The sequence below is a fragment of the Elephas maximus genome, chromosome 17 (genome assembly GCF_024166365.1).
Source record: "Elephas maximus indicus isolate mEleMax1 chromosome 17, mEleMax1 primary haplotype, whole genome shotgun sequence".
NCBI lineage: Eukaryota > Metazoa > Chordata > Mammalia > Proboscidea > Elephantidae > Elephas > Elephas maximus.
Genome location: NC_064835.1, coordinates 87,169,991 through 87,191,255, shown reverse-complemented (window position 1 = coordinate 87,191,255; position 21,265 = coordinate 87,169,991). Strand labels below are relative to the sequence as shown.

At 48.3% G+C, this 21,265-nt stretch overlaps 1 protein-coding gene across 1 annotated transcript in view; it reads left to right on the top strand.

Moving 5' to 3' along the window:
• Positions 1-14,843, top strand: part of INPP4A (inositol polyphosphate-4-phosphatase type I A) — a 156,226-nt gene extending 141,383 nt beyond the window's left edge. The window contains exons 24-25 of the mRNA XM_049857277.1: positions 2,449-2,603; positions 11,649-14,843. Of these exons, the coding sequence (XP_049713234.1) occupies positions 2,449-2,603; positions 11,649-11,781 (288 nt within the window). The 3' untranslated portion in view covers positions 11,782-14,843. The remainder of the gene's footprint in view (positions 1-2,448; positions 2,604-11,648) is intronic.
• The last annotated feature ends 6,422 nt before the right edge of the window (positions 14,844-21,265 follow it).

Sequence of the window (21,265 nt, the reverse complement as noted above, 5' to 3'; positions counted from 1 at the left end):
GTGTTTTCCTGGGGCCATGAAGGCAAACGTTGTCTCTGACACACGGAGGCCTCCTTGGATCTCCTAAACACCCCTCATCAGCTGTGCGTTTTCCTGGGGCTGTGAAGGCAAACGTCTTTGACACGCGGAGGCCTCCTCCTAAACACCCCTCATCAGGTGTGTGTTTTCCTGGGGCCGTGAAGGCAAACGTTGTCTCTGACACACGGAGGCCTCCTTGGATCTCCTAAACACCCCTCAACGGATGTGTGTTTTTCTGGGGCTGTGAAGGGAAACGTTGTCTTTGACACGTGGAGGCCTCCTTGGATCTCCTAAACACCCCTCGCCAGGTGTGACAAGGGACTGAAGCCCAGGACCTTTGAGAAGCTTTACCCAAAGGACAAGCCTTCCCTACAGCACGCATCGAGCCAGTGGGTGATGTGGCCAAACCCCTCGTCAGCAGCTTGGGGCATTACACAGACACCTTCTTCTCAGAGTGAGCCCACAGACAGCCTTATAGACACGCGTAGTTGCAGAGGCCTCGTGACTACCCTGTTTGGGAACTCTGGTCACAAACTTGTTGATATTTTCCATTGCTGTGTGGTAGAGGAGCCCTGGTGGCACAGTGGTTAAGAGCTCAGCTGCTAACCAAAAGGTCAGCAGTTTGAATCCACCAGCCACTCCTTGGAAGCCCTGTGGGGCAGGTCTACTCTGTCCTTAGAGTCACTAATGAGTCGGAACTGACTCGATGGCAGTGGGTTTGGTTTACTCACTGTCCTCAGGACTTTATCGTGTTCTATGGCTAGAAATACACCCCCCCCCCACCCCCGCCACAATCCCCTGCTCACCAGCATGCTGCTGGCCTTTCTGGCCTGAAAAGTGAGTATGCCAGCATCCTCAAGGAAGTCTGCAGTGACTCTGGTATTTTTCTGGAGCACAGCAAATAACTAGGAACTGAGTATCATCCCTCCATTGTAGAAATTGGATGATTTTTCATTAAATACCGGTGTTACTGTCTCGGTGAGGTACCCAAGACAGGCCCACAATCCCTCATCTGAAAACCCAGTGGCCAGGTGTTTTACAATTCAGAGGGATAGAAAGGTAACCCAGTACACAGACCAGATTGGCTGTAACATCCTGCAGGGAGCCTGGGCAGCCCTCTGGAATCAAACTAAATACTGTTTCTTCCCTGAAAAGTGTGAATATTTACGCCAAGTATGATAAGCCCTGGTTGACGCAGTGGTTAAGAGCTATCACAAGCTACGGCTGCTAACCAAAAGCTGGGCAGTTGGAATCCACCAGCTGCTCCTTAGAAACCCCATGGGGCAATTCTGCTCTATCCTGTAGAGTTGCTGTGAGTTGGAATCAACGCGACAGCAATGCGTTTGGTTTCTTGGTTTTTTCCTTAAAAATAACGTACAACTTCACACCTGCTCAGTCCTGGCTGTGCGTCCACATGCGGTGCCACAAGCTTACAAAACAAAACAGCCCTTTATGGTTTAGAGATGTCTGGATTTGGGGAGTGTGTGCCTAGCACTGTGTCTGGGCTCTGTCCCATGGGAAGCACGTGGGCACTGAGATGACCTCCCCCAGCCTGGAGGTCACCATCTCCAACATGTGAGCCACTCGGTTGTGAGGAGGGAAAGCTGTTGCAGCCGACTCACGTGCCCTGGGCCCCTGAGCGAGGTGGGGGATGGAGGGAAGGACCTGCGTGGCCTCGTGGTCAGAAACCAGAAAAAACCAAACCCTTTGCCATCAAGTTGATTCCCACTCATAGCAACCCTATTGGACAGAGCAGGATTGCTCCATAGGGTCCAAGGAGCGGCTGGTGGATTTGAACTGCCGACCTTTTTGGTTGGCACCTGTGACTCTTAACCACTGCACTACCAGGGCCCTGGTGGTGAGGAGGTTGCTAAGGGGAAATGTGTTTTCTGGGCTATTCTTGTGTGTGGATGAAGAGGCAGCGTGGGGGACAGTGGGTGTGTCCCTTGCCTTCCAGAAAGGGACCATGAGCATCTGGTGAGCTGGTCTGACCTTCCCTAGGTTGGCCATCTTTGCTCCCTCTACCCTCCAAGGGATTAGCATTAAAAGGCTAAAGAGAACACGAGGGCCCAGGCTTATTTGGAGGAGGATAACTGGTAAGGGCTGGCAAACCGATGGGACCAGGCCTGAGGAGGACCATCTGGTGGGAGAAGGCCGGGCACACAAGGAGAGACGACCAACCGCCAGGCAGCAGGGCCTGCCAGAGGGGCTTATACTGTTAAGTGACCTTGTTTCTGTCACCAGCTTTGACAGGACACAGAGCTGGGGAGAGACTGGCTGGGCAGTGAAAGCAGACACATGGAGCAGGCTGGCCTTGGCAGTCACGTTATTGCCACACGTCCTTGCCGGGCCAACTGGGGGCCTTTGAGAAGGGTGTTTACACTCTGCAGTGTCTCCCTTCCATAAACATTGCCCGCTCTCCTGTTGTAGGTCTGCCGCCGCCTGAACGGGGTCCGGTTCACCAGCTGCAAGAGCGCCAAGGACCGCACGGCCATGTCGGTGACGCTGGAGCAGTGCCTGATCCTGCAGCACGAGCACGGCATGGCCCCACAGGTCTTCACGCAGGCCCTGGAGTGCATGCGCAGGTGAGTCCGCTGCCCGCCGCCACGCCGCTGCCCGCGCCCGGAGCCCCAGTGCCAGCTGCAGACGAGCCTTCCCACAGGGCAGGGCCTCCTCCTGGCACAAGTCCCCCGACTTCCCTGTCAGGCTCTTGCTTGACTTCAGAAAATCCCCACACGTGTACCAAACCAAACTATTGGCACCACCAAATTGAGGCAGTGTTCTCTTTTAAGCCAAGATACAAACAAACCACAAAAAGAGTTGCCAGTCTTGGTGTGCAGGACTGCGCTGGAAACGGGTAGATGAGCGGGCAGATGTAGGTGCGAGAGACCTAACGAGGGACTTGCGTGCACCTACTGATCACTGCCCATGGCCGTGTGAAGTCAGGTGACACACGGCATTCCCTCAGCCACCTAGCTGGTCGTGGGTGTGACTTAGATAAGAAGTACCTCCAAGCTTTAAGGACTATAACACGTCTGCAGGTTGCACTGGCCACTCCGCCTTCCCATAGCGGTTGACACAGTTGCTTTCCTGAGCAAAGTGTCAAAATGAGTGTTTTTTGGTAACAGCAGCCAGCCTCACCCCTCCCCCACCTGTCAGTGTGCCGTGGCGACCTCCCCCTAATGATGTTCTGATTCTGAGGCAGCAGGTGTGTTTGTAGGTCCAACCCGAAACTAAAAGCTCTGTTGACTGTTGACCAATGCCTTGTTCCAAACACCGCTGAGAAGCGCCTTCTTACATACCCAAAGAAAGGATAAGAAACCTGGTTTCCCATCCTCTTCAGTGTAGTCTGCCATGCTGTGACGGTCTCATTCCTGATGGTCCCTTCTACCTAATGTTCTGTATCACGTGTCCTTTCACCAAATTCTCTAAGGTGTTCGATTCTCTTATCCTTTCTGTGTGTTTCTGCCGTTTGACCTTCTCACAATAACACATAAAAACAATGCGTAAGCCCCTGCCTCTTGACCATGGTGTTTTGTGAAGTTGGAATAGCGTTGCCCTGCATTGTCTTCCCAAGTCCACCTGAATCTCTGTGTTCTCTCAGGGCCCCCCATTTGTGCCCTGTAAGGGAGCTCACCACCCTCCTCTGCCTTTAGCCCCAGGCAAGCCTTCCTTCTACATTCAGCTCGAGGACCCTCCTCAGAGGAAGGGTCAGAGAGACCCGCCGGGCACCCTTTTTCTAATTACCTGAGTAATGGCTTGCCCTCAGGGCCTCGGTGTACCTCAGGCTTAGGCCTGGGTCCGGCTTCTGCTGTAGTGAGATCCTCGCCCAGGGAGGGGGAGCGGTGGGCAGTGCTAGGCTCGGCTAGCTGGGATCCTGGGGTACCAGCCAGCGGAGGTGGTGGGAGAGGCTGCTCTAGTGAATGGCCATCCCCGACACGGAGTCATTCAGGGAGGCTCCTCCCAGCCAGCGAAGAAGGAGAAGGAGGGGAGCCGTGTGGTGGTGGTGGACGTAGGAACAAGTCAGCCAGTAGACCAGGCCCTGAATGATGTGTTCAGTTCCTGGGTGGACCTCTATCCATTGCTTAGATTCTGGAGCAAACTCAGTGAAAATAACAGGTCATTCTGGCTGCCTCTCGGGTGGCCAGGGAGGAAGCGCCTCCACGGTGTTACCGCCTGTGCCCGTGTCACACGGCGTGGTTGCGGAGCCCGCGGCTGAGGCTCTGATGCCTCCGGGCAGCCCCTGCAGCAGCCTCTAGGCCAGCGTGGGTTTGGGTGGGCAGCACCCTGTGCACACGGGATACCTAATATCTGTATCATTTATGTTTTTTTGAATTTCTAATAATTCTACGGTGAACACGTGTTACCTTAAGATTATTTAAGAAGGTATTAAAAACAAAGCTCGCTCCCAGAGTCCCCGGTGGTATCAGCCCGGGAAACAGCTCCCCGCTGCCTTGCCGAGGTGCCCTGTGGCAGCTCCGGCTCCCGCCGTGTGCATTTGTTTTAAGGTTATGCTGGCGGCACTTGCTGCGGGGCCAGGTGCAGTTTTTTTGTTTTTCTGGGTTTTTTTTACAAGTTCTATGGCTTCTGTGTTTTCTGAATTACCCCACATGGTAGAGACATGTATCTGTTTCATAGCCTGTAAGTCCAAGGTGGCTGGGCCACTTGCTAGTGTTCCTGGCTGCACGGTGGCCAGGACCCATGGTGAGGGAAGGAGCCCTGGGAGGCAGCAGTAAGTCGCTGGCCATCCCTTGATTGGAGGGCACATTTTGGTTCTCTTGCTTTATGGCTTTGCATCTTACTGGATGGAAGAATAGAGTGTGTGAGCTGGGGGCAGGGAGAGGGCAAAGCCAACACCCAAGCTACCTTCCTCCTGGAGGCCAAGGGCAAGTGGTGCCCAGCACTGTGCTAGTAAATGTTTAACAACCAGCTCTCAAAAAAAAAAAAAAAAAAGAAAGATTTGTAGTGTTTGCTGATTTCCATGACATAAACACTCCCGGTGGAGCCCGTTTCAGGCCCCCAGGGTGCCACCTCTGAGCCTACAGTTGGGAAGAGATGTGCACAGTCAGCTCTCACAAGCTCGTGTGCCCCTCGCTACCCAGTCCAGGGGCTGAAACCATCAGTAGTGGGCCTTCTCAGTAGCTGTAGTGACCCACCAGCCTGCCCATGCTGGGGAATGTGGGCGTCAGTGCCCACCTGTGTGGAAAGTGGCACCTATCTCCAGGGAAGCCAGGGAAGACCCAGCCTTGGGAGAGGCTCTGGACCCTCTGCCTGTCTGTCTCAGAGTAGATTGCTTCCCAGGCTGCTTGCTGTTTCCTTGGACCTCTGACTCCATGTCACTGTTGCCACTTGGGTGGATATGGATTGAGGTGTGCTTTTCCAGAGTTGTGTGGTTCTAGGTACTGTCTTGGAGCCCTGGTGGCACAGTGGTTAAGGGCTCAGCTGCTAACACCTCAGCACATTTCTTCTGTAGCACCAAAGTGGGGGAAACCAAAATTTCCAATTGGGCTAAACTCTGCCCTCTTGGTTGGATTCCATTCTCGGGGATCACCTCGTAGAAAAATAACTTGAAAAGTTGGAGACACCAGTAGCTCATGCCCTCCCCACTGCTTAGCCTGAACCCGAGAGGATGCTGGTGGAGACTGTGTGTCTGGATGGCAGGTGGGGTAAACGGTCAGCCTCTGTGGCCCATCAAGAGGCAGCTTTGGTGTCGCCCATTGCACCAGCCACGTTCAGGCGTTTGTGAGAAGGTCAAAGCCCCCAATGGTTCTTCATGTTCAGCTTGCTTTTCAGAAATCCATGTCTTTGCAGCATGTGAGAGCATGGCAGGGCGCATGGAGCTGTGCTTGGCCAGCCGAGAGAGTGAACATGGAAAACCATTTATTCAGCCTACGTGTGTTTATTTTTGGTAGATGACAGTATTTTTTCTTATTTTCACTTCTCTTTCTCTCTTTTTTTCTTGTAACTGTGCTGGTTTTGTTTTGGTATCCCTTCCACACCCTTTTCTGCATATCATCTTTTCTTTCTGTTGTGGCTTCCTCCCATTTTTTTTTTTAAATCTTATTTTTGGGTTCTCTTTTTTTTTTTTTTTTCCCTTTGGTAAACTCCACCGCATGTTTCTTTTTTCCTTTGTTCTCTTTCCCTTCCTTTTTTCTTTTCCTTTCTCCCAAACTGTCTCCTTTTCACAGCATTGGAACACGGGAGGTAGTCACCCAGAAGAACTTGAGCGGCCTGGTGCCCATCCGAGACCTAAGGCTAGACCCCAGCCTTCTCTGTTCCATTCCTTTACTAGCTCTGAGCCCCAATCTACTGATTGTGTGGCTTTTTCTGAGCATAGCATACCTGGTGACCAAATTGCGTTGCAAATGAATATATACCATTATGAAAAACTAATAAGTCACGAGAAAAACAAAAGTGCCAGAGTATGTCTAGCCACCGTGTACTTAACTGGACAAAGGAATGTGTCAAAGCGTGGTCTGCCAAGAATGTATCATGCCTTACAGTTTAACGGTTTGTTGTTCTGAACTGTAAATACCCTCCAAATTATTTCACCAAGAGGACTTGTTTATTTGACTTATGTAGCCTTTTCAGTGCTTGTAACATGTTCCCCATTACTTCATAGTTTAGCTGGCCTGGAGATACGTTACGTGTATCAGTATCTTACCTTCTGATGTAAAAGTATTTATTCCCTGTACCTTTCATGTGCCCTGTCTCCAGAGAAGGGAATTCTGTCTGGAAAGAATTTGTATATTTGATAATATTCTTTAAACGGACTGCTAACCTTTCCTTTTGAAGCGAAATGAAAAGAAAAACATAGATGCTTTATAACTGCCTCATCTAGATAAACCTATTCAATAGGACATGTACTTTTTGCTTTCATTTCAAAGCGTAGACTGAATTACAGTAGCAAACAGTTTGCAGAAGCATAACGTCTCCTAATGTTTAGATGCTGTCAGTTTGGGATGACACACAGCTGTGGGTACAGCAGCACACTGACCAGGGCGGACGCAGACGGCCAGCGTGTTGCATGCAACTTACTGTTTTAACTCTTAAGGGTCTTTAAATTGATGCCAGGAATTAACACACAGAGTGACAAAAGGCTGTCCAAGTTACATATTTATTTTTCTTGAAATAGCATTTTTCATTTTTTAAAAATTGCATCTTTAATTCTAGATTAAAGTCCAGACATCTTTTCTCTCTGACTGATCAAATATGGTTAATCGTGACAAAATCAACGAAAAATTACCCAAAATGAGGCCTAATGTGTAGGTGGTTGTGCAGACGAAGCTGGGTGTGATAAAGGCCGCTTTGGTTTCTGCTGTCATTACTCTGAATTTTCAGGTGGCAGTGTCCATGAAACAGGATGACCTGTCACCTGCACAGTCACGGCGGAAGGGTGACTAGCCTACCTGTAAAGGTAACGGGCCAACTAGGAGAGGACTCTCTGCAGATCCTTATGAGAAGTAGTCTGTGGTTTCTCTGTTTTGCAATTCAAATTAGTGGTGCTGCTGATTTCTACCTCCAGCTGGGTCCTGATAAACAGCATTTTATGAAAGGAGATTTCTTTTCGCTAAAAAAAAAAATTGGAGTGAATTTACAGAACCTGGCTTTTCCAGAACTTTACACTTCGACAAGCACACAAGCCCCGTGCACTGCAAAATCTCGCCTCTCTGTTCTCTGCAAGGCCTCAGAACTTACTCCAGGATTTTCCTGATCAGGGCTTCCCGAAACCATAGAAGCATAGCGGTGAATGGCAAACACCACACTCACAGTCTAAGTTCTGAAATGTGAGGACTGTCCTCGTCATGTGCTGAGGTACCCTTCCTTCCCAGCCCTCTGGGTCACACCTGTAGGTGAAGTCACTCTCCTCAGAGCGGTCTGTTCACTCTGCCCTTTCTAGAATAAGTGAGGTGACTGTTCTGTGGCGCAGCACCTGGCCTCCTCCTGTAGGGAGCCTCTCACCCAATGCCATCCCATCGGTGGTGTTAAGTTGTAGCAACATGACAGCCCTGGTGGCACAGTGGTTAAAAGCTTGGCTGCTAACCAAAAGTCGGCAGTTGGAATCCACCGGCCACTCCTTGGAGGCCCTATGGGACAGTTCTGCTCTGTCCTGTAGGGTCGCTATGAGTCAGAATTGACTTGACAGCACACAACAACAACAACATGACAGTAGTCCCTAGAGAGCATCCTGTCCAGTCTGTGATTCTGTCCATCCTGTCCAGTCTGTGATTCTCTAAGAGGTGTGCTCACCAGTTGCCGTTGTTCAAATTGAGGTGCACACTTCAAATTCTCCCAGACAGTTCTGTTTGCGTTATTTGAAAGAGGGAAAGTAGGTTCTGTGGCCTCATTCAGTTCCATTCCTCAACTTCACGGTCCCTCCCCTGGGCACAGTGCTCTTGATGCCACCTCTTTCAGGGGCCAGGGAGGAGCTGTGGCCGAGCCGAGGGCCATGCCCAGATGAGGGAGGCCATCTGACTACAAGACAGTGCTTTCCGTGTTCCCCCACCGCCGGGGCCCTGAGGTTGCTTCTGCGGCACTCTCCAGAGTCTTCTCCCAGAGATTACTGGCAGGGTCCCTCCACGGTGCCTCAGAGACCCCCTGCCTGATGCTCCACTGTCATGATGCCCGCCACGCTTCCTGTCCTTGCGAGGATTGGGCTGTTGGTTTGAGGGAGAAATGGGATAGAGGGGAAGGAATACAAGGCTCTTTGTTTCTCTGTTCTGGGGGCCAGGTTAAAAGGCAGCCCCTGAGTGTACAGTCATGGAGGACTAGAGCTAGACACCCTGAGACCAGCCCAGGCAGGCTGTGGGTTTTTTTCTATAGGATATGTGGGGAAAAAAAGAAACTGAGTGTGCTCTCCCCTTATGCTGAATTGTAATGTCACTAAGGCCTTTTGGAGCCCCGGTGGCCTAGTGGTTAAGAGCTCGGCTGCTAACCAAAAGGTCGGCAGTTTGAATCCACCAGCTCCTCCTTGGAAACCCTACTGGACAGTTCTACTCTGTCCTCGAGGGTAGCTATGAGTCAGAATCAACTTGACAGTAACGGGTAAGGCCTTTTATTCATGAAAACATGCCAAATACACATGTAAAACCTTTTCTGTTTTAGTGAGAAATAGGTGGGGTGAAACAAAAACGGGGAGATGATTTCAGAAAGAGGAGTCATGGATATTTGGTGAAGGTTTTCAGGTTTCTTCTAAGGTGAGGTTAGCACCAAGAGACTGTCAGTGACAACCAGTTCTAGACATTCAGTGTTAACTCATCTTTCTGAACTTAGAGAAGTCAAGCTTAGAAGCACTTCTCTTCGAATGGCCTGATAAAATGGTTGTATCATGTTTTCAGTGAGCGTGGCAGCCTCTGTTTACTCCTCTGGCTTACTTCCAGCAGAGAGACTGATACTGTGAAGGGTTCTCCCTCCACACTGTGACAGGAGGGGGAGACAGCCACTCCTCTGTCTGACTTAGAGTCACTAAGAGACTCACGGGCCTAGATGTGTTCCGAAGTAGACGATCCCCATAGGAAAGGGAAAACCAGAGGTTCCCCTAAAATTAATTGTTATTTGGGGTTTCCATCAAAAATGGATGTCATTGAAAAGAAGTATTTGATATCAAAAATAATCACATAGCTTTGAGATAGCCAGATCCCTAAAATATATCCAAGACCTTCTAAACATGTATTATTGACTTCTAAAACTTATGCACTGGTGTGATCTATGAAGGTGTTTTGCCTTAGGACAGGAGGCTGGCCGCTGTCATTACCACAGGCACGCTGTCCCATCTCCTCGTACTTGAGTTTAAGTGCTTCGTGGCAGCTCGTCTGGACATGCAGATCCTGGGGTGGTAGGTCAGCCTGTGATTAGCCTCCTCTGTAGGATTTTACAAATTCAAACAAAATTCAGATCTTTGGGGGACAGTAAATACAAGTAGATTGAAAAATTAAGTTGAAATAAAATTACAACTCAATTCGTAAAACTAGAAAAATTCCACCAGTAAAACCACCAGTTTGCTTCATTAACATGTAAATAAGAGATATTGTAGAAGCTCGCAAATTATTCCTTGCTCCTCAAGACAGTTTGGCATTTATCCGTACTCATGGTTTGTACATTGTCTGTACATTTCTATATAAATGGAGAAGCCATATCTGAAACAGTCCGTTAATGTCAAAGCTTCCAAAGATTAAATGAGATTAATTGTGCATAGGAGCCTGTAGTTTCTGCCGGAGATGGCATTATATTTTTATCTGGTTATTGAATGTTAGACAAACATGGTCATTATCTACTCTGGGGCGCCCTGCTCGGTGGCCGAGGCACTCAGCTCCGACGGCACTTCAGCTGAGGCCCTGGTGAGAGGAGAGCAGATCTGAGGCACTGAATGACTTAGTAACGAGCAGATGGAGGCTTTTCTAAAATGGCCTGGGTTTATCTTGTGAATAAAATTACTATGTCTTAGCAAAAGTATTTTACATATTCTTGATGATGAGATTGTCATTTTCACTTAAAAAGGCTTGAGCAATTGCCACTGATATTTTTTTAAAATGCATGACATAATGGTCTTCATACGATTTGAAATATTTTTTTTAAAAATCACTGTTTCTTGGTAACTGCAAATTTTACATTTCATAAAGGGAGTTTTGTACTAAATTTGATAACTAGTTGACTTAATTGCTAGTCTTAGAATAATATAAAAATATAAAATTACACTGTGCTGCGAGAAGTCACTTCAAACGGCTTTTGCCTGTTAGTGGTACATTTGCACCAGAACATTTCCCAAGAGGCCCCCCCCGCCATGCTTTTGTATGAGAACGTGAGGCCCGCCTGACTGTCTGTCCTCCTGGTCAGCGTTTGTTTTGCCTGCTTGGTTGCCATGGCAGCCCTCCATCAAGTGCAGCTGGGGATGATGCTGGGGATGGGTGGGCTCTTGCTGGCCAAGTGACCAGTAGTACCACAAGGACAGCCCACCTGGAGAGAGTGGCTGTCTGCCACAAGGAGACCTCGGTGGGTCACTCCTTCAAGACACCTCCAGCCCTGAGAGCCTTGCAGAGCCACCATGCAGACAGTGCCCAGCCTACAGGTTGCCTGCAGCAGAGCCAACTATCTCCTGGGTGGGGATAGTGTGTTAGAACAGCCGCCTCAGCCTGGTGGCCTTGCTCCAGGTTGAATTCTGCAAGAAAAATCAGCATTTTGAATTTGATGTGATTAACAACTGTTGCTAACACAGAAGAATACAGCCCTTTAAAGGCGTTGGCAAGAGTAGCAATGTTTCTTTTTCCATTTAATTTGCTACATAACAGAACCTCTGAGCCACTAGTTAGGATACAGCCCTCAGATAACTCCACCCTGTTCCCTGAGATACATGAAGCCATTCACCTAAGAAACTGCTCTGCTCCCACTTACAGTGTTGCTTTTAGAAATGCAAAGCTAGCAGTCCCACACAGCGTGTCCATCTCTGCTTCTCACCTGCCTTGTTCAGAAACCCGCCATATTCCCCTGTGTTGTTGTGAATGCATCTGGCACCCATTTAGATTAGTCATTTTCATTAATGCTATGAAAATAATTGGTTCATTTCATCTTAGTTTAAGTCTTTCCTTTTTTCCTTTTTTACTGCTGTCATTTTTTGTGCTTGTTTTTCTCCCCAGTGAGGGGTGTCGAAGAGAAAATACAATGAAGAATGTTGGAAGTCGCAAATATGCATTTAATTCCCTGCAGCTGAAGGCTTTCCCCAAGTATTACAGACCTCCCGAAGGGACTTACGGAAAAGTTGAAACGTGAACACACGATTTCCTCTCGTTAGCGGTCACATAATACATGTGGGTGCCCTCTAGTGTCATACGTGAATTCTTCAAGAAGACCTGAAGGATTGGTTTTTATTCTTGTGTTTTTAAAAAATATTTCACTAAAGAGTCTCTGGAGCATGTTTTTTCCATTGGGATGAGTAGGAGGTAAGGTTTGGCTCGGTAGTTTGGGGAGTAATGACTGCCCATTGAAATAGCCTTCATCTGGGATCACAGACATCCCCGACAGTTACCTGTAGAATCAACTAGGTGTGTCTGAAATGCTAGATGACTTTTTAAAATGCCCATTTAGGCAGCTGCTCCCTTAACTTATTTTTCTACTGAGTAACTCAAAATTAAGCATTTAATTACAATCTACTTTTTAAAAATCTGAATGTAAAACAGTAAATATTAAATAATTGGATCCCAGGCAGACCAAATGTTAAAGGTTAACTCACATTTTGGGGACAGAAGCTAGCACTCTGTGGCAGTGAGAGCAAGTGGTTCTAATGGATTATCCTGTCTCTGCCACCACCCAGGAAGTAAGAAGTTGAGATGAAGGTCTATAGATCATGCTGAGATAAGACTTGGTTGGAAGAGACCTGCAAACCAGCCCACACAGTTGGAGCCACTCATCTTATGTCCCTTATGAGTTGTAGATGGGGGTGTCTGCTTGAGACTGCCCCGCCAGCAGGAAGGCCGTTTTGTGCTTGCCTCCTGTTCTTGTGAACCCCATGTCTAGGTCTAGCCATGCCCACATCTTCTCTGGATGTTGAGTTGTATCAACCCATGACCTCAAATGTGGCATGCCTGATGCCTCTCAGACAACACTCCAATGGGGAATGTATGCGTGGAGAGAGTGGAAATCTAAATGTTTTCAGAACATTCTTTTGTAGGATTTCCAGTTCATCTTCTTTTAAACAATACAGTTGAGTTTGAATGCCTGATAAATGTGTCTTCTTTTCAGGTCTGCAATAACTGTTACTACAGAGGCCTGGTGGTGCTGTGGTTAAGAGCTCGGCTGCTAACCAAAAGGTTGGCAGTTAGATCCACCAGCTGCTCCTTGAAAACCATATGGGACAGTTCTACTCTGTCCTGTAGGGTTGCTATGAGTCAGAATCGACTCAATGGCAATGGGTTTGGGTTTTTTTTTTCTTTTGATCCCCTTCTCGTTTTCTTTATGACTATTGAGAAACAGTTGAGATTATCTCAAGTGAGATTCTGAAAGGGATTTATGGACCATAAAACTTCGGAATTATGTATCAAAAGCCTGGTCATCTTTTATAAGAAGATGATGAATCTTATTTGCACATAGCAGAGGTTTTTTCATAGGAGTTTATATGTTTTATCCATTCTGTTTATCATGACTGTAATGTTTACATGTTACTTAAAAGGCTATAAAAGAACTCTGTGACGTATTAATGATGCTGGGCAATGAATACCCTAATTATTTGTGAGCCCCTTGGGAAGTCTTACGTCTAAAGTTCTAGATGATATTATTTTGGCTTCTTTAGAAATGACACTTTGAAATGTGTAATAAACTTGGGTCTGGGTGTGCTGACGCATAGGCAGGACCACTCCTTGGCAGGGACCCAGAGGGGGCAAGCATCAGATATGAGGTCCCTTCGCACACAGAAGACAGTGTGCGAACAACAGGCTGCTTTCCGACGCCTGCCTGCCCTGCTGGAGGAGCGTGAGCTGCCGTGGAGGACGCTTTAGCGGACGCTTTAGCGGGTGGTTGGGCTCCTGCTCAGAGCTGGGTCCCTGTGGAAGCTGGGAGGCAGAGAGGCTTGTCCACCAAGCCCACTGCTGGTGTCATAAGCGTCAGTCAGTCCCTGCTCAAGGTAAATTCGTTTTCAGTACGGCTGATTCAGCCTTTTACCTCACCATCATTTCAATTTGTAATTGTGCTAGGATGTCCATCTTTTCTCATTTTAGCATTGCTACCTTTTAAACTTTCTTTGGTTTTTTTTTAATCATCCATATCTTTTTTAGAATTGTTTTTTTTTTCTGACGAGCACTAAATAGCTGCATTTATCAAAAGGGAACATAGCAAATGTTGGGTCACCCGCTAGCAGTTTTACATGTGGCACCTTCCTTTATGTGAATCGTTTTCCCAGTTTCTGCTTCATATCCTGGATCACCACTAAAGTCTAAGACTCGGTTCATCACGTAGACAATGTTCAGGTTTCTGTGTCCTATCTGAAAACATTATTACTGGGCCACCATGTCCTAGAACTCTCCCTGCAGCACTACAGGCTTACTGAGCAGGGGGCACGTCGCAGAGTCGTGGGGGCAGGCGGCTCCTCGGTCGCGTGGAGCCTTTAGTTTTCAGTTGCACTAGGAAGGCAGTTTCACTGGGGACTGTAAAGTTGAGGCTCCGATGTTCCTCATAAGACACCCCTGTTTACAAGGAAACGTTGAGACGTGCTGAAACCAGGACTGTAACGCGCATCCTGTGGAAGTATCTGCAGCACAGTTGCCTGTGGCTTCCTTTAAAAATGTAAAAATGTTGTATGATAGAATTCTGTCCCTACACAGCTGTGCTCACCAAGCTTACTGCATTAAAATACTTTTATTTATTTCATTTTGGGCAGTATTAACACATGTAAACATGCAGTTACTGTTTTATATATCCTTAGCTCATGCAGAGCCATGTATGTGTGCTAGCCTTTAGAATGACAAATAATAAATAACTGACAAGAATACTAAACGTGGTCTTGCCTGGTTCATTTCTGCTTAGGGTTTATGGCCGGCATCTGATTGGACCCTCAGTGCTGGGCTTGGCCTTGAGTGCTCGTCTCCTGAAGGCATTTGTTGTAGACGGGGGCCATGTGATTTGTGATGTGTTGACTTAGTCAGATGCAGAGGGGCCCCCGTTTACTTGTCAGTGAGAGGGGCGGGGTGTGTGCTTGGTGAGGTGCTGGCGGAAATTGCCCTCAGCACCACACTTGGCACAGATCATGCTTGGTTTCTTGCCTTAACTCTCACACCCCAAGATGACTTTAAAAATATTCACCTGCCCTTATTTTTAGTACTTCCGTAGTTTTCACTTTTACACTTGATAAACCACCTGGAATTATTTGGTCATGAGGCACGTATTGTATTTCTCCTGTGCAAAGGTCAGTGTGACTCCCTCCTTCTTGCTCCTTAAAACGTAAGCAATGAGGCCGACACTTCAGGACAGCCAGGAATCACTCAGTGTGAGAAATCCTGCCCCTCTCCTCCACACGCCGCTTCGCTGTGGCCACCATGGTGTCCCTGTCAGCCTCTGCCTGTCAGAGACCGTGCCAGCACCAGCCAGTACCATCAAGCCACTCAGGTCTGGAGGCATCGACCCAGGGGGGTTTGCATCTGAGAAAGGTAAGAGAGGTGGGGGTAGTAGCGTCCCCATTTTTCCTTTTGCTTCAGGCAGAAGTGATTAGCATTGGGAGGGCCCTTGCCCCTCTACTTTGCCACAGTTGGTTCTAACGGGTAGCCCCTTCCCTCAGTTCTTTACTAATTACAGGAAGCAGCCAGCTGGTGGTTTTTGAATCGAGGTTTCTTACACACTTACCGGTGCTCTGTGCTCCTCACACTGCACTCACGAGAGATTGAGTGAGGTGCGCTCCCAGCATGGCATGACCCGCTTAGTCACACTACAGAACGCCACTGTTTCCTCCTCCTCGTGTGCCCAGTGGTGGGCACCGAGGCCTGTGGAAGGGCCCAGCCTCATGTCTGACCACCTGTTGTGCTCCGGGGGTGGACCCACCTGGTACCAGCACCTTCCCCTGGCACGCCCTTGCAAAACTCTGTTTGGAGGCAAACTCCCACTTTCCTTTCAAAACTTTCCTCCTTTACAGGCCCCTGCTAAGAGCTGGCTTTTCAGTAGATTGCAGTGAGGAAAATGCTCTCCTCTGTACAAAACCCTGACCCGGAAGCACAAGCTCCTTCTGAGCCGGCAGTGATGGCAGCACAGTGATGAGCACCCCAGGAAGGGGCAGGGGTGCTCAGGACAGGCCCACCCCACACTGCTCACCAGGGCCTCCTGGAGGGAGGGACAGAGCTGGTTTGTATGATTATTTTTACACTTTTAACGGTATTCTTCCCTCAGAGGCTCTGGGTATTTCCAAAAATAGAAAGTAATCACCCACCACTTCTGGAGCGAGAGAGAATGAAGAAAACCAAAGACGCAAGGAAAAGATGAGTCCAAAGGACTAATGGACCACAACTACCACAGCCTCCACCAGGCTGAGTCCAGTACAACTAGAGGGTGCCCGGCTACCACCACCAACTGCTCTGACAGGGATCACGATAGAGGGTCCTGGACAGAGCTGGAGAAAAATGTAAAAATTCTAACTCAGAAAAAAGACAAGACTTACTGGTCTATGGAGACCAGAAAAACTCTGAGAGTATAGCCCCCGGACACTCTTTTAGCTCAGTAATGAAGTCACTCCCAAGGTTCACCCTTCAGCCAAAGATTAGACAGGCATATAAAACAAACAGTAATAAATGTAGCCCAACCACGTATACAAGACTGAATGAGCACACCATCCCAGCAGCAAGGACAAGAAGGTGGGAAGGGTCAGGAAAGCTGGATGAATAGAAATGGGGAACCCAGGGTCGAGAAGAGGAGAGTGTTAACACGTCATGGGGTTGGCAACCAGTGTCACAGAACAATATGTGTATTGTTTAATGAAAAACTGATTTGTTCTGTAAACTGTCATCTAAAGCACAATTTAAAAAGAAAAACTCAAAAATAGGAAATAACCAAATTTACATTGGATGAAACCCATTTTTTGAGAACAGTAACAAAGATAGAAAAAAAAAAAATCCCATTCTGAGAGGATTATGTTGACCTAAAAGATCTTTCTTTCACTCGTGTGACCTGAAGCTCTGGTGGAGGGCACAGAGATGGAGATGGCCTGGCTGACAGGCTCTGTGCTCCTCAGGCCCCCAGCGCCTCTGTGGCCAGGGAGCAGAGCAGCCCTGACTGCCTGATGCTTGTTTCCACTGATGGTGGCCACTGGCCCAGCACAGGCTGGTCTGCAGCTGGGCTGGAGGACAAGGGCGCGTGGAGAGAAGGTGGGGCCTTCACACTGCTCTGTATTGCTGTGGGATCCTGGGAATCAGCAGCCCAGGCACCGTCTCCCCACCTCGGCCGCTGGGGAGGCTGCTCCAGTCTGTGCCTCCCGGGACAGACCGGCCCCCCATTCTGTTAAGACTTTTCAGATGGGTATAATTATTTTTATTACAATTGTCCCTACTCAGGCTCTGACGTAAATCCTTGAGGGTGGGGCATCAGAATACCTGTAGTCCCCAAGCTCCCTCTTTCCTTGAGCCCCTTTTGTGCCTGGTCTTTGTGACATTCCTTCCTGCACCAGGCCCCGGTGGGCCTTCCAGACCCATCCAGTCAGGTCTACATTTCTGGGTGAATCTGTGTCCTTTCAGATCTAGACCTGTAAGGAGCCCTGGTGGCACAGGGGTTAAAGCGCTTTGCTGCTAACCGAAAGGTCAGCAGTTCAAAACCACCTGTCCTCGGGAGAAAGATGTGGCAGTCTGCTTCCGTAGAGATGTATAGCCTTGGAAACCCTGTGAGGTCGCCATGAGTAGGAATTGACTCTGTGGCTGTGGGTTTATGGTGCTTTCACTCTCTGTTGTACATTTACAGGCGAGAAAGCTGAGGAGACAAGTTAGAGGGGAAGGAAACTTGCTTCTGTTTCCGCAGCGAGGAAAAAGGTACCTATATTAGAGACAGATGGCAGTGGATTTATCACTTCATCGCTTCCCCCTTCTTGCTACCTGCTCCTCCCTTGGCTTCGGGGACCTCACTCTGTCCTGGTGTCCCACCCCGCTGACCATTCCTTCTCACTCAGGTGTGCTTGTCTTCCTCCATCCACCACAAATTTTCTGGTGTTCCCCAGGGTTCTGTCCACAACTTTCTTCTATTTCATTTCCAGTGCTCTTCCAGAGAAGTCTTAGCTATTCCTATGGAATAAATTATCACACATAATGACTTGCCAATTTCTAACTCCATCCCAGGCTGTCTCCCGAGGTCCAGATCCGTCTACCATCTAGTCATATCCTAGTCATCCTGCTTGATTGTCTTGTAGGTGCCTCAAGCATAGCAAGTCCAACAAGTTCATGTTCTCCCCTCCTCCAAGCTGGCTGAGCCCCCTTTGATAAATGACCCTACCTCCCACCTAGGGGTCATCTCCTTTCCCCTCCACATCCCATCAGCCACTAAACCTCTTAAATATCTCCTCAACCGTGCTAGTTCCATCCACACACTCAGACCTGTCTGTGTCTTTTATCACCACTGACCCGGACCAGCCGCTCAGCCCCCTCACTCCTCCTCAGAGGCCCGTCTCAAACGTCCCCTCCTCTCTGAAGAGTTCTCCCCACAGGATGGATTGCCCCTTCCTTTTCTTAAAAAAAAAAAAAAAAACTTTTCTTCATTAAATTCTGAGTATATATCATGTGTCCTTTGCATTCACAAGAGCAAGTAGAATCCTGCCACAAAGGAGCTGCTCAGAAAGAATTTATTGAATAAACAGGTGGATAAACGGTACTTTTTGGTGCTCATTTGCAATCTTTGCCATTTCGGTTCTAGACCGTATTGCTTGTTCCTACGTATAATCAGTTATTCCAAACAGTGAGCCAGATGCTACATGCTGGTGCAGTCGGGGGTAGGCAGACATAGGGGCAGAATGTACAGGCGCTAAGGAAGTGGTTCTCTCTCCAGGGCCACAGGGAGGGAGGGTTTCTGATGAAACCTGAGCATTACAGGGGGTTCAAGCAATGTCCTCTTGATCTGGATGGTACTTACCTGGTCATTTATTTGTTTAAATGCACTTTTCTGTATACCGGTTATATTTAACAAAAAGTGTGAAAAGCCCATTAATGTGTCTCAGATGAGAGACCGTGTTCTCCACACAGAGGAGCAGGGAGCTGGAGGGGTGGGGCCCATCATGGTGGGAGTCCCCATGGTGTGAGGCCAGTTTGCACCATGCCTCGATGGGGCCGTCCTGCAGACCCTAATGTGGATGTGAGGATTCTGTGCTCTCTCCCTTGGAAATATCACTTGTTGGATTTTGAGGGAGTCCAATAAATGACGGCTCTGATATCTGTTCCAGTACAAAACCAGTTAAGAGGTACAGGCAGTCCCTGGGTTACCAACTTACAGACAACTCGAATTTGTTATGTGAATGTGTCCTCACTTGGAAAGGACTGAACCAACCCCTACTCGCAGTAAATTCATCGCAATCACCTTCGCTTGCTGCACGTGCAACTTTTCAATCACTGAAAAGGATTCGAGCCTTTCCTTACGCTAAAAACAAACCCACTGCCGTTGATTCTGACTCACCGCGACCCTATAAAAAAAATAGAACAGAGTAAAACTGCCCCATAGGGTTTCCAAGGAGCGCCTGGTGGAGTCAAACTGCTTACCTTTTGGTTAGCAGCCGAGCTCTTAACCACTGTGCCATCAGGGTTTCCTCTTGCACTAAAACAAGACTAAATAAAAACCGTGTGCACCTGTTCCGACTAAGCTACAAATTCTAAAAGACAGTGGAGAACGGGTCTCGTTGGTAACCTGGGGACTGCCTGTGGTTGCAAGAGACATACAGCTTGAGGTAAAAATATCTTCATTACCGATAAAAGCTCTACTGGGCGCGGGGCTTAGATCTGCTACACAAGAAAACCTGTTAAAAATCAAACCCGTTGCCGTCAAGTCGATTCTGTCTCATAGACACCCTGTAGGAAAGAGTAGAACTGCCTCGTAGGGTTTCCAAGGAGCGGCTAGTGGATCCAAATTGCCAACCGTTTGGTTAGCAACTGAGCACTTAAACCACTGCACCACCAGGGCTCCAGATCTGCTGGAGCTGCTGAACGTGGGCGTTGGCTAATTCTCTTCCCAGATCAGACTGTCCGAAGCCCACTCAAAACAAGGTTTGGATCTACAGACACTCACTTGTCCAGACTGCTGCACCACACTGCTTGGGTTTGGAGTATGGTGGGAGCAGTCAGAAAAAGGAAAGTTCGTGCCCTGCTTAAGTAACTGATTGGTTCCACTCAGTCAGCAAACGTGAGCCAACGACTGTCACCCGTTATGGGGGATTAGAGGACACAGATGTGGAAACAGGAGGCAGGCTGAGCATGGCCCCCAATGTTATTCATGCTCCTTATTTTCAACGATCCCTCTATACAGATGAATCCCTAAGTCTTTTTTTTTCCTTAAACCATGTCCTAATCAGAGTCTGCACCCCAATCCTCTTCTGCTTTTATTGGAGTCTGTATTAGTTTGCCATTGCTGCTGTAACAAATTACCACGAATTTAAAAAGACCTCAAACCAGCCTTTGGGTTGGGCTGTGCTCTTTCCAGAGGCTTTACCGGGAGAATCTGTTTCCTTGCTTTGTCCAGTTCTAGAGGCCACCTGCATTTCCTGGCTCAGGCACCTGCCAGGCATCATTTCAACGTCTGCCTCCGTCCTCGCATCACTTCCTTTCCCTCCCTCCCTTCTCACATCACCTCCTCTCCCTCTGTCCTCACATCACCTCCTCTCCCTCTTCCTCCATCCTCACACCACCTCCTCTCCCTCTGTCCTCACATCACCTCCTCTCCGTCCTCGCATCACCTTCTCTGCCTCTCCTGCCTCCCTCTTATAAGGACCCCTGTGATTACACTGAGCCCACCTGGATAGTCCAGGATAATCGCCTCACCTCTGTGTCCTTAATAACATCTGCAAAGTCCCTTTTGCCGTGTGCCTTAGTTATCTAGTGGTGTTGTAACAAATACCACAAGTGGCTGGCTTTAATAAAGAGAAATTTATTCTCTCACAGTCTTGGAGGATAGAAGTCCAAAATTAAGGATCCACCTCCAGGGGAATTTTCTCAGTTCTGGGGGAAGGTCCTCATCATCAGTCTTCCCCTCGTCTAGGAGCTTCTCAGCGAAAGGACCCCGGGTCTAAAGGATGTGGTCTCCTCCTGGTTCTTCATTCCTTGTGCTAAGAGGCTCTTCTCTGCTCAATTCTATCTCAAGAGATTGACTCAAATACAACCTAATCCTGTAGATCTAAGTACTGCCTCATTAACATAACTGCCTCTAATCCTGCCCCATTAACATCTTTGGAGCCCTGGTGGCCCAGTGGTTAAGTGTTCAGCAGCTAACCAAAAGGTCAGCAGTTTGAATCCACCAGCTGCTCTTTGGAAACCCTCTGGGGCAGTTCTGCCCTGTCCTATAGGGTCTCTATGAGTTGGAATTCACTTGACGGCCAAGGGTTTTGTTTTTTTTTGGTTTTAGGAAAATCACAGCAGATGCCAAAATGGTGGGCAGGCACACAATACCGGGTCTCATGGCCTAGCTAGTCAAGTTGATAAAACATTTTGGGGGGGACACAATTAAACCATAACACCATATAAGGGAGCATATTTGCAGGTCCCATGGATTAGGGCCTGGACCTCTTTGGGAGTCATTTTTTGGCTGACCACAGCATCCCACCTTT